This window comes from Vigna unguiculata, chromosome 3, assembly GCF_037176805.1.
Source record: "Vigna unguiculata cultivar grain cowpea cultivar isolate G323 ecotype 2 chromosome 3, ASM3717680v1, whole genome shotgun sequence".
Lineage (NCBI taxonomy): Eukaryota > Viridiplantae > Streptophyta > Magnoliopsida > Fabales > Fabaceae > Vigna > Vigna unguiculata.
In genome coordinates, this window is record NC_140794.1 from 28,131,474 (window position 1) to 28,144,374 (window position 12,901).

Genomic DNA, 12,901 nt, shown 5'->3' on the forward strand with positions numbered 1-12,901 from the left:
TAAAGTTAATTTATATTATGTTTATTATATTGAATAATGAATAATTACAAATATTGTTAGTTGAACGTGTTAGTAAAGTGTAAGGGTGTTTGCCCTCCGACAAATATGGTGAGACTTTGGAAAGTTAGTATTTTAAGTGTTATGCTATCAAAACTTTGTTTTATGTGTTCATTAACAGATCTTTAGTTTTTATTTATTGAGATTTAATACATTAATTTATGTAATACTTTTCTGAACTTGAAAATGTTTGTCATTTTTAAACTTTATATAACAACTATTAGAGGTTGTAACGACAACAATCATATTGAATTTAGAATTGTTCAGTTGAATAGTTTGGGAAGAGTAATCACTTTTTATTAGTTAATTAGTATATAACTTATAATCTACATTTTGTAAATGTTACTTAATTTTGGTTCATTGCATTTTATGTTGATCTTCGAATACACATTTGATTATGGAGCTTTTGTGTCACCACTTTCCTTTCGTGCCACTTATTGAAAATTTTTAAAATATTACGAATGATGATTACAATGTATGTACTATTGAACTATACTAAAAGTGAATCTTTTTTAATGAGATATAGTTACACCATCAATTAAAAAAAAGAGAGATTGACATGCATAAAAGAAAACATGATTTCAATGACATATGTGCAAAATGTAAATATGGATTAGAATTCAACACGTATAAAGTGATGCATACGAGAGAAAGGTGGGAGAATTTTTACAATTCACATATGTAATGTTGATAGTATATACGAAGAAGTAAGAATGAGGTGTCCTTTATGAATTGTTTGAATGAGAGAACATTGCATGCTTATGAATTTAGAGAACATCTTTTGTGTCATGAATTTATGAGAAGTTATACAGCATGGACATGTCATGCGAATCATTACACTTGTCAATTGTGTGACAAATGGAGGAGTTTTTTGATTTGACAATGGAAGACCTTATTCAAGATGTTGGAGCAAAATATTTTACTGAAACAATGTATAAAATGATTCATTCATGACCTAATGATTATATTTTATATAAATTTTGTAGAGTTAAAAAGATATCCCAAGTATGTCATATTATAAGGTCAACAAGAGAATAAGGATGAGGTCACAAATGACGCTCCTTCTCTGAAGGTGATTTGGTATCTTCCAATAATTTCACGGGTTAAGTGTATGTTTGTGAATCCAAATGATACTAAAAATCTTAAATATCATGCAAATGATAGAAAATGTGATGGACTACTTTGTTATATGGTTGATTCTTTGCAATGGAAGAACATTGTTAAATATCTTTCTAGATTTGGAAATGAATCAAGGTAGTTAAAACTTGGACTAGGTACTAATGGAATGGATGTTTATGAAAATTTAAATAGCAATAATAGTTAATAGTCTATTTTGCTAGTCATTTATAACTTACCCCCAGGTTTATGTACAAAGAAAAAGTACATGACATATATCTATGATGATATTTGTTCCAAGACAACCAGAAAATTTTAAACATTTATATTAGTCCATTGATTGAAGATTAAAGTTATTGATGGATCACGGGGTTGAAGTGTTTGATGTATTTGACAATAAATCTCTTTAAATGCATGCAATGTTATTTTGTACTTTGAACGAATTTTCTGCATATTGAAACTTGTCATGTTATAGTGTGAGGGGTGATAAAGTATGTCTGGTCTGTGAAGAAAACATATTATATGAACACTTGAAACATGGAAGGAAAACAATGTATCTTTAGTATGGTAAATGTTTAAGTCAATCTCACTTGTACCACAAATTAAAAAAGTCTTTAGAGTGTGTTTAGATAGAGTATTTTAATGAAGCAATTCATTTTTTTGAAGAATTTAGATTTCTTTGTAATGAAATGCTTTGTTTGGATAGAGAAATTAAAAAGTATTTTCAAATGCAAGCATTGTTTTGAAGGATTTCAATTAGCTAAATTAGTAGAAATTCAAATACCCTCAAAATAGGTGGAATTTGAAATTCTTCTCACTCAACCTCAGATTCTAGACGATTCGGACGGGCATGACGACTCGGACGTACCCAACGACCCGGACAGGCCCGACAACCCGAATGGGCCCGACGACCCAGACATGCCCGACGAACCGGACGGGCTGACGACCTAAAGGGGCCCGATGACCCAGACAGGTCTGACGACCCAAACGAGCCCGACGATCCAGACGGGCCCGATGACCCGGACAGGCCTGACCTAGACGGGCCAGACAACCCGGATGAGCCTGACGACTTGGATGGACCCAACGACCCAAACGAGCCTAACGACCCAAACTAGCCCTTCCAAATCATTGGGCCCGACAACCCGGACGAGCCCGACGACCTGGAAGTGCAGGACAACGAGAACAGGCTCGACGATTGGAACGAGCCCGACGACCCGAACGGGCCCGATAACTCGGATAGGCCCGACGACCAGGACAAACCCAACGACCTGGATGGGTTCGACGACCCGGACGGGAACGATGACCCGGACGGGCCCGATGACCCGAATGATCCTGACGATCCAAACGGGCCTGACGACTCATACCGGCAAGACTATCCGAACGTTCCCGACGACCTGGACAGACTTGACGGTTTGAATGGGCCCATACGAGTTGTCGGGCCCGTTTAGGTCATCGGGCATGTCCGGGTCGTCGGACGTGTCCAAGTCGTTCGGACCCGTCCAGGTCTTCGGGCCCGTCTGGGTGTACGGGCCCGTCCGGGTCGTCGAATCCATCCAGGTATTTGGCCCCGTCCGGATTTTCAGGCTCGTCCAACTCGTCGGGCCTGTCCATGTCTTCGGGCCCGTTCAGGTCGTCGGGCCCATCTTGATCGTCGGGCCCGTTCGGGTCGTCGAACCCGTCTGGAGCATTGGGCCAATGACCTAGACGTGTTGGACCAGGCCATATTGACAAACTTGACTACAGGATCGTGCAGTATGGGCTGTCAAGCCTCTAGATCATCGGGCCACCCAGCCTGTTTGGGATTCCCAGTCGGTCCAGCTCGGGTGGGTCGTCGGGTCTAACCAATCCGGTTACGTAGTTGGGTCTGCCCGACCCATCTGGGTTGTCGAGGTTTCCAAATTTATCATGAACTCAAAACATAATTAAGCGTAAAATAAATATTGTTAAAATTAAATTTTATCTCACAATAAATTCAATTTTTTTTCCAAACAAAAAATTGAAATGTCAGGTATTTTAATTTCCTTATCCAAACAAGTAATTTAAAAAATAAATGGAATTTAATTACAAGCAATTCAAATACAAAGCATTTCAATTTCTAAGAATTTTTGAAATGCTTCATCCACACACAAGGTTAATGATTACCAAGAACATTTGTCTCATTCCATTAACTAGTATTGAGATTTATTAAAAAAGTAAAAGATGTTAATGTGATTTTTGGAAAAACAAAGAAGACAAATATGACTTACATATGGAAGAAGAGCTAAATTAAAATTTATTTTCGCATTGGCGTAAGTTAAAAGTGAGACATTATATATATGTAATGCATAAAAAATAATGTATATAATGACTTGATTGGAACACTTCCTAATATTAAAGACAAAACAAAGAATGTTGTCAATTGTGATCTGAATTTAATCAAGATGAATACACTAGAGGAATTAGCACCAAAACAAATTGCTAAATGTACATATTTGCTTGCAACATGTTACATTTTGTCCAAAAATGATAAAATAACTTTTGTAAAATATGTCATTTAAGTAAATATAAATAAAAATAACTTAGCCATATTAAATTATAAGTATACCTTTTAGATTGATATTATATTAACTACAACTATTAAAGTATTCGTATTTTCATTAAAAAAAATGTAATATGAATTTTAAAATACATATAACATGTTAAAGCTTTTCATATTTGCATTAATCTTTATTTATCCATTTTTTATATCCATCGCTTATTGTATTCATTAGGAATGTTTGAATGTTAACCATATATCCTATTAAGGAATGCAAAATAGAATGCTTTCAATGAAAATTGATAATAACCAAATATCCAATTGATTTCCAATGCATTTTAATATAAATTCTAATAAAAAAAATCTACTTATTTTGAATTCTTTAGGACACTACTTAACAAAACCATTATCCTAACTTATTTTTAATAATTCAAAGGAGTACTTACTAGTAGTTACTAACACAACGAAAGGGTAGTAGTTGATCAATCATAAGCAAGGAACACAATATTCTAATATATTCACTATCATGGCTAAGTAATAATTTGGCTAAAATTAGAAGTGCAGTTAACAGAAGTTGTTGAATGTTGAAACAAAAGGCTTTTGTCATATATAGATTGTCACTATTTTAAAATTAAGAAAATACCAAATTTCAACAAAAAAAAAAATACAAGTAAGTCAGTATGATGGAGTAGTGTTTTAGTTTGGTTAAGACAAATTTGGTCAAATAGAAGATTGAATAATAAGTTAGGTTTGGAAAAGTAAAGCATGTGTTAACGTAAAAGAAAAACGGGTACTAGAAGAATCCAGTTATTTCCAAAATATAGTGTTTTGTTAATTAAAGCAATTAATTCCATAAAGTTGTAATTATACTTTAATTGTATAGTGAAAGCCATCAAAGCTAATTTTGTATGCAATAAAAGTCATTTGAATTTAAGTCCTTTACCGTAAAGTCAACTGTGTTTGAGTTAAGGATCGAATCATTTTCTACTTTGTTTATGAAGTATAGGAAGGAGGAGAAAAAAATATAAAAGAAATAATTTGTCTTTTCTATAACGTAAAATTAACTCATGTATAACTTAAAAATAAAAATTTTGAAGTATAATTATATGATAGCATTTTTTGCAAATTAACTTATTCACAAATTACTTTTAAGCTTATTTTTTTCATTTTATGTTTTGTTTGGTAAGAGTGATTTAATATTTGTAGGATTGATTTGAGATAATTTGTGAAGATTGTGTGTATTTCGTTTAGGTGATAATGATGTGTAGGTAAGGTTTTGAAAGACAGATGGAGACGAGAAAGTAGTTGATTTTATGAAAATTATTTTGTAAATTACTAATTTACTCCTACACTTAGTATTTAATTTTTAAAAATAACTTTATTCATTGAATTTCCTTTAACTTTTTATAAATATAAATTGAAAACAAATAACCTATATTTTTAAATGATTAATATTATAAAAAATGATTTATTTTCATTTTCTCAACTAAATTTTTATAACAAAAGTGCTCATATTTTAAAAAAATATATTTAAAGAGACATTCTATCAACTTTCATTAATTCAATCAAATAAATCACATATATCAAACACCTTTCTACTTAAATACAGTATCTTTTCATTAAACTAAATCGCATCACTTTTTCTTCAAATCACTCCAAATCAATCATAAACCAAATCATAAAAGCCTTTACTGAAAACAGTGACGTAAATAAGTCCAAAATATCAATTACGGGAACAAGAAAGAGACATGTCAACTTCTACAAAGCAGCAAAACCATAAACACACACCAAAAAAAGCGAAAACTTGAAAAAGCTTCTTCATATGAGTGAGTTCGAAACTTTGCATTGACATTCTGGTAACTAAACAACAAAATCGTGAGTCCACGCATTACGGAAAGCTTCAATGTCTGATCTATTGGTGGGTGTACCTACCTACTCCTCCAATAAAATTGAAAATATAATTTACTAACACATCAAGATTTGTCCAAATAAATTTTGTGCGATTTTGACAACTAAAATTGAAACTCATTTGATTTATGTTTGTCTCATCAATTATGGTGTTACAATATCTTGATAAAATCGTATCACCGGTTTTCTAGTATCAAGTATGGTGTCACCAAAAACTAATAGGTAAATGGAGAAAAAAACCTAACTGAACTCTAATCAATTCCTTGTGAAATGTACTTGAACTTCACCAGTTGTACAATTGTTCCAATTGCTTCATCATACATGGGGTTCATTCATCAAGTCATGACTCAAGCAATATCTGATTTTCCTATTCTTGAAAGCATTATTCTTACTGCAGCTGGAGTATTAACCAACACAAGGGGCATTCACAAGCTTGGACTCCACCAATGGTATGGAAAAGACTTAACTCTGTCTGCAAAATTGTAATTGTTTACTCCGTTTTAGGGAGTTATGCCAGGGATATAGGGCACTGCTGGTTTGGGTTTCTTTATTTTATCCACCAATATAGCTTGAGTAGTTAGAACCACACCAGCAACAGAAACTGCACTTTGAAGAGCGCATCTTGCAACACGACTAGGATCTGCTACTCCAGCGTTCAAAAGATCTTCATACATGCCCGTCATCGCATTATATCCGGTTCTCCAATCATGTGTTCTAGTCTTTTGGACAACAATGTCTCCATCAATTCCTGCATTAGTTGCAATTGATTTTGCAGGTTCAATAAGTGCCTGCAATGTGTAACCACATACATTAAAGCCTAAGGATGTTGCCTGTTTTTGAAAAGCCAAATAGTAAAAAAGAAAACAACATGTTTTATGTATGTGCTGGAATAGGACGTATGGGTTGGGCAGTTATAATGTGTAAAAACATTACAACTACATATTTTTAGCAGTTGAGACCTATAAATATAATATAATTAGTACCCTGCTCAAGAGTTAAATATTTGCTTTTTATGTTACGTTAACCTTCCAAATCAATATGCTACGTATAATTCAAGAGCATGTTCCTTGAAGTAGCTAAGACTCATCTGAGAAAGTGTAGCCAAAATGTCAGAAACTATGGTGGAAATGCTAATATACACTGTCTAGCTAGTGCCTTTTTTCAGAAAAGTGGACGTTCCTCCCAAAATAATGAGGTGCAATTGTTTAAGTGAAAAGCTTTTCTTCAATTACAGTCCAAACAAGAATTTAAGAAAATAAAGCTCACAAATCTCCCGGATTTCAAAAGATGAAAATCTGATAAGTCAACTAAGTTGAAGTTGACCTCTTTTTACTGGTAAGAAACATTTTACATGAAAATAATCATAGATGGAGCATTCACTACAAAGTAAAGTCAATAAAGAGAAATATAGGACGATAAGATAGAGAACTGGTTGAGTAAATAAAGGTAACCATACCTTTGCTACGATATCAGCACCAATTTGCTCATCTAGATCTTTCATAGAGTTCCTTATTGTTGGTATCATGTCCAACAGGTGGACATATGTGGCACCACCTCCAGGAACAATGCCCTCACTTATGGCAGCAAATGTTGCATTCTTTGCATCCTCAATTCTCAGTTTTCTATCTTCAAGTTCAAGCTCAGTATGTGCACCTACCTACACATTTGGCTATTGCATTATGTAATGAACACTTGAAAATGAAAAAAATGCCAATGTAAAATATTGTTGGCAAAATTTAGGTGACAGCTGCTTCTTTTTGTGCAACAAATTGCAATCTAGAATTGTGTATGAAAAACATATGAAGTAGAACCCATGTAATTAACAGAATGGCCTACTTGGTCTCATACATGCTTAACATGTACAAGGACTACGCGATAATATGTCTATTATAGGATCCAAGCTAATTGTTAAATTTCATTTAAAAACAATTGGCATTAAGTGAAGTTGCCATCAAATATAAAAGTTGCATCCCAACAATACAGAGTCGGTTTCGAAGATAAATATGTTCCAAGTAACAAGTCACAGACTTTATTGATGTGTCAAGGCTCGCCCTTAAACAAAAGTATTGCGAAAGTTATGACTCTTTGTGATATGAGAGTTCTTGGTTAATTGAATTGAAATAATATAAATATTATTGCAATATTTTATTTGACTTGGAAAAAATAAATATAGTGAAGTTGAAAAAAAAAACTTAGTTGCAGAGAAGACAAGTATTAAATAGATTATATACTAGTTAAGATAAATATAACATGAATGACGTATAAGTAAAAAATTATATAGGATCCCTCTTCTGAAGAAAACATATCAAGAAGGCTAATAGTAATAGGTGACAAACTGACATTGTTCTATTTTTCAAGTTACAAGCACAAAGTAAGTTGAAATTCAAGGTGAATAATGCAATGACTCGATAAAATCCAATAATACATAAAATAAGATAGAGAAAGAGAACTAAAGAAACATTACCAAAGTAAAGAACAGGGGCGAGCAGAATACAGATAGCCATGATAAGTTTATTGAATTAAGTACCTTTATAACAGCTACACCACCCAACAGTTTCGCAATTCTCTCTGAGAGCTTTCTTGACAAGTTTGCATTATCTGTTTCACTAAGATCTTTCTTTATCTGTGAAATTCTGGCCTGAACTTCAGCCTTAGTACTAGGATCAGCAATGATAGTTGTCGCATTACTGGTTATTGTCACTTTCAGTGCAGTACCAAGCTGGTCTGATGTTGCACCATCAAGTGTGAGACCCAAGTCTCCAGAAAGAAAATCAGCACCTGTGGTGTTAATAACATGCGATCAAACAACCAGAGCAGGAAAAGTGTTGTTGATTAAATGAGGCTGGACAGGAAACTCTTTTAAGATATGGGAACAAAAAAAATACACCCTGGGTATACAGAAGAAAAACATAAAAAAACAAAATATCAAAGTAGCCTTGTACAGATAGTCACATGCGACACACAAAACAGTACTCCAAAATATAACATCATCTCCCAAAATATAAGTAACTCAAGTCTTTAAGAATAATAATGTGTTGGAGATCTCGCATTGGCTAAAGATAAAACCAAATTATAGTACACAAATGGATACAAACTTTACCTTAAAAGTTGGTATTGTGAGGAAATTTGGCGACATGGAGAGGCAAGAATTGTCACAAAGGTCAAGTGCAGAAGTTGAATATAGATTTATGGCCCAAGTTATATGTGAATTGATGAGGATAAGGACCATTTTTAATGATCTCAAGATACAATAGAGAACTCTTATGAAACTGCTTTTTGATAACAAATATGCTATGAGCATTACTCATAATCCTACCCAGCATGATTGAACGAAGCATGTAGGGATGGACTGAAACTTCATTATGAAGTTAGATAGCGGGCTTGTCAAGACAACATATGTACCATCAAGAAGTCAGTTGGCAGATGTTCTTACTAAGGGACAACCTACAAAACAATTTCAAGATCTTACCAACATGCTGAGAATGATAGATACCCATTCATCAACTTGAAGGGAAGTGTTGTAAATATTATAAAAATATTATGTTCCCTTATTTATTCCCTATTATTGGCAATTAGTATAATTAGCATAGGGAAGATTGAAATCCATAATTGAAGGGATTGAATCCCATGATTCTAGGAAGGAATTTATTGTCATGGTTGTATAAATAGAAACCTTGTATATTGAGATTATCCCAACAAAATAATGAGATTATTCCTCTCCTTTTCAAATCATTTAACACTAACACAAATTGCATAGGCTTTTCAAGAGAAAAACTAAAAAATAGGAAGCATGACCCTAACATAGAGGAAGTTGGCAAGCATATCAACCAAGCTTATCAAAGCCTGTAGGAACTCACCAGTCATAAGTGCAATATCTTGTAACAAAGCTTTCTTTCCACCTGCAAATCCTGGACATTTTACAACTGCAACTCGTAGTAATCCTTGCATTTTGTTCACTACTAATGTTTCCAGCACTTGCCTTGTGATATCCTCAGCAATAATTAAGAGTGGAGCACTCAACTGCATTGCCTTCTCTAGCAATGGGACTATTTCTTTGACACTCGAAATCTTTTGATCAGTTACCAAAACTTTAGCCCAATCAAACTCTACAATGGACTTCTCCTGGTTTGTAATGAAGTGAGGAGACATGTAACCCTTATCAATCTGTACAGAAAGGACAAACAACAACTGTATTAGGGTAGAAACAAAAGGATTGTGCAGATCCGAGCAGAAAGAAGAACTGACACTGGTTATTGTGTAATATTATTTGTTAGAATATGTAAAAATATCTTATTTTTAGAGTATATTAGACTATCCTTTAATATTGGTTTCCCTTTTTCCCATTATCTCTGAAGATTGATTGCCATATTTCACTATCTCTGATTTGCTTCCCTAATTAGTTAGGAGAAAAATTAGTGTTCTAGGCTTTAAGAACATATTATGATGTTGTAAGACATTACAGTAAATATATTATTTATTCGAAGTTGTTTTTCTCTTAATCTCCTTCCTCTACGCCTAAAACCCCACAATTTCAACACTGTCCATACCTTCATCCCTTCTTCAATTATCACAGAGGTTTCAGATGTTGAGGAGGACTCAATAGAGATCACCCCATCCGGACCAATCTTCCCCATAGCATCAGCAATCAAGTTGCCAACATACTCATCATTTCCGGCAGAAATTGATGCTACAGCTGAAAAAGAGAAGTAAGAAATATCTTCAATATTTTCGTGTGAAGATAACCCTTAATTTGTCAGAACTCAAACAAGCAGAAGCAAAGACCTTTAATATGCTCCCTCCCTTCAACAGGAACACTTCTCTCCTTCAATAACTTGACCAACTCCTTTACAGTCTTGTCCATCCCCTTCTTCAAAGAAATAGGATTAGCTCCAAAAGAAACTGCTAATAGTCCAGATTTAATCATGGCACGAGCCAAAATAATTGCAGTGCTAGTACCATCACCAGCCAACTCGTTCATTCTACTTGCAACCTACAAGCAGGAAAACTAAAAACATAAATACATCTCTGGTTACTTTCAATTCAAATTTTATCCATTTAACATGTGGCAAAATCCTAGCAACCATGATCAACCTCTTGAATTAGGATGGCACCTGCATTCTCAATTGCATCTGAAAGCTCAATGGATCGAGCAATTGTAACGCCATCATTAATCACTTTAAGGTTTCCAGATTCAGAAAGAATAACATTTCGTCCTACATGTTTAGGAATGAAAGATAAGCAAGAACAGTCAACGATCACTGGAAGCAAGAAATTTTCAGCTAAAAGATAATTAAAAGTAATTGTGAGCCTTGTTAGTGTTTCCCCATATTAACTTATTATGTTTACGAAACAACTTATAATCAAACAAAAACCGATCAAAAGAAATCATGCAGTTAGTGCTTGCTTGAATTCACGTTGCAAACTGATGTAATTTATGTTTGGATTCTGTATTCTGAATTTAGAAGCAGTAGTAAACTCAGTACAAATTTGTTTATCCGACGCAAAAATCATTTAAAGTTTTTTCACCTTAATCGATTTTGAACCAAACATATGAACGAACAAACGTAAAATTACATTAACCCGTATTTGAACATAATTTTGGATAAGCGAAAATCAGTTCAAACATTGAAGTCCCTAGTTGGGAAATTAATTTCTTGGGTCTAAAGTAGATTATGGGTAGGTCTTGCGTTGGATAAAAAATGTATACCTAGTTCTACTACTAACTTGATTCCAAAACAAAATCATCCAAACATAAATCTCTTCACTTAAAATCAATTCTAACAAAAATCAACTTCATTAAAAACCAGATTCACAAATGCTTAACCAAACATCCCTAAGCAGTTGCCAGCATAGATTCTAGGTATCGGCTATTGTTCAGGCAGAAAAGTAGCTAAATAAGATAGTAATTAAGCAGTGCAACAAATTAAAAACGCAATAACAGTCATGTAACCGACCCAATTGGTAACTGCAGTCAATACCTTTGGGTCCAACGGTAAGAGAAACAGCATCGGCGAGTTTATCAATCCCGGCTTGCATGGCCTCTCTGCACTCCTTACCGAATAATATCTTCTTAGGGCCTGCCCTCACCACAAAGCGCGAGGCTTTACGAACCCCAAATGCTATTTGGTTCCAACGAAAAGGCTGCACCAGCATAGAGTCAGAAAAATACGTAAAAATAGATGAAAGTGAGCATAGCATAGCAGAGTAAATATACTTACTGGGAACGAAGAAGAAGGGTTTCCATTGGGAGGGAAGAAATGTGAGGAGAGAAAGACGTGAGAATGTATATAGCTACTCATCTCGGAGACCCACACAGTTTGAATTGAAGAGTGGAATCTCACCTCTTCAACGAGGTTTTCTTTTTCTGAATTCAAAGATTATGAGAGAAGTTTCGAAAATGTATTTGCTACACATAGGCATGTCAACGGGAACGGCACGAGTCTCGCTATCCTATATTCATTTGTAAAAAATATTCATCCTTATCTCCATATCTATACCCAAATCCAACGGTCCTCATATCTAAACCCAACGGGTATTAACTTTTGACATATTCCCATTCCCACCAGGTAACGGGTATAATCTCGTACCCATACCCATACCCATTTTCTTACTACTTCAATATTAATTTTTATAAAATAATAAAAAAATTATGATAAATGAAACATAATATTATCAAATATTAGAATGATGGTTGTTTCTTCAATATCAAATATTTTAAAATAAATTATAATTGTTTACATTTTAGATTATAATACAAAATAAAATTTCATGAGAACTAAAACAATTATTAAATTTGCAAATATTATGAACATAATTGATAAAATTTAAAAATATTTTTTAAAAAATACAAAAGAAAAATAAATATTCAAATTAAAATATATTTTAAATATTTGTTTACTTCAATCTTTTAAATTTTAATAAATCTCTTCTTTGTACACTAATAAAAGTTATAATACATCATTTTATCAAAATGATACGAAGAACAAATAATAATCATAATAAAATTTTAAAATAAATTATAATTGTTTACATTTTAGATTATAATACCAAATAAAATTTTATGAGAACCAACACATTTATTAAATTTACAAACATTAATGAAACCTAGTTGATAATATTTAAAAATATTTTTAAAAAAATATAAACGAAAAACAAATATTCAAATTAAAATATATTTTAAATGTTTGTTTACTTCAATCTTTTAAATTCTAATGAATCTTTTTTTTATACACTAATAAAAGTTATAATACATCATTGGATCAAAAAGAAACAAATAACAATCATAATAAAAGTTTAAAATAAATT

At 33.1% G+C, this 12,901-nt stretch overlaps 1 protein-coding gene across 4 annotated transcripts; it reads right to left on the reverse strand.

Moving 5' to 3' along the window:
- Window positions 1-5,691: 5,691 nt before the first annotated feature.
- Window positions 5,692-12,016, reverse strand: CPN60ALPHA2 (TCP-1/cpn60 chaperonin family protein). 4 transcript variants are annotated; one of them, XM_085670238.1, is made up of 9 exons: window positions 11,815-12,016; window positions 11,575-11,737; window positions 10,688-10,809; window positions 10,379-10,586; window positions 10,144-10,289; window positions 9,454-9,760; window positions 8,124-8,374; window positions 7,053-7,253; window positions 5,692-6,344 (listed from the first exon to the last, which is right to left on the reverse strand). In XM_085670238.1, exons 1-9 carry the CDS (start codon window positions 11,893-11,895, stop codon window positions 6,276-6,278), a joined length of 1,548 nt encoding a protein of 515 aa, XP_085526364.1. In that variant the 5' UTR covers window positions 11,896-12,016; the 3' UTR covers window positions 5,692-6,275. The 4 variants fall into 4 exon arrangements, with proteins under 4 accessions (XP_085526364.1, XP_027916394.1, XP_027916396.1 ...); XM_028060593.2 differs by having other exon boundaries at window positions 5,692-6,384; window positions 11,815-12,011; XM_028060595.2 differs by lacking the exon at window positions 10,688-10,809 and having other exon boundaries at window positions 5,692-6,384; window positions 11,815-12,008.
- Between the last annotated feature and the right edge of the window lie 885 nt (window positions 12,017-12,901).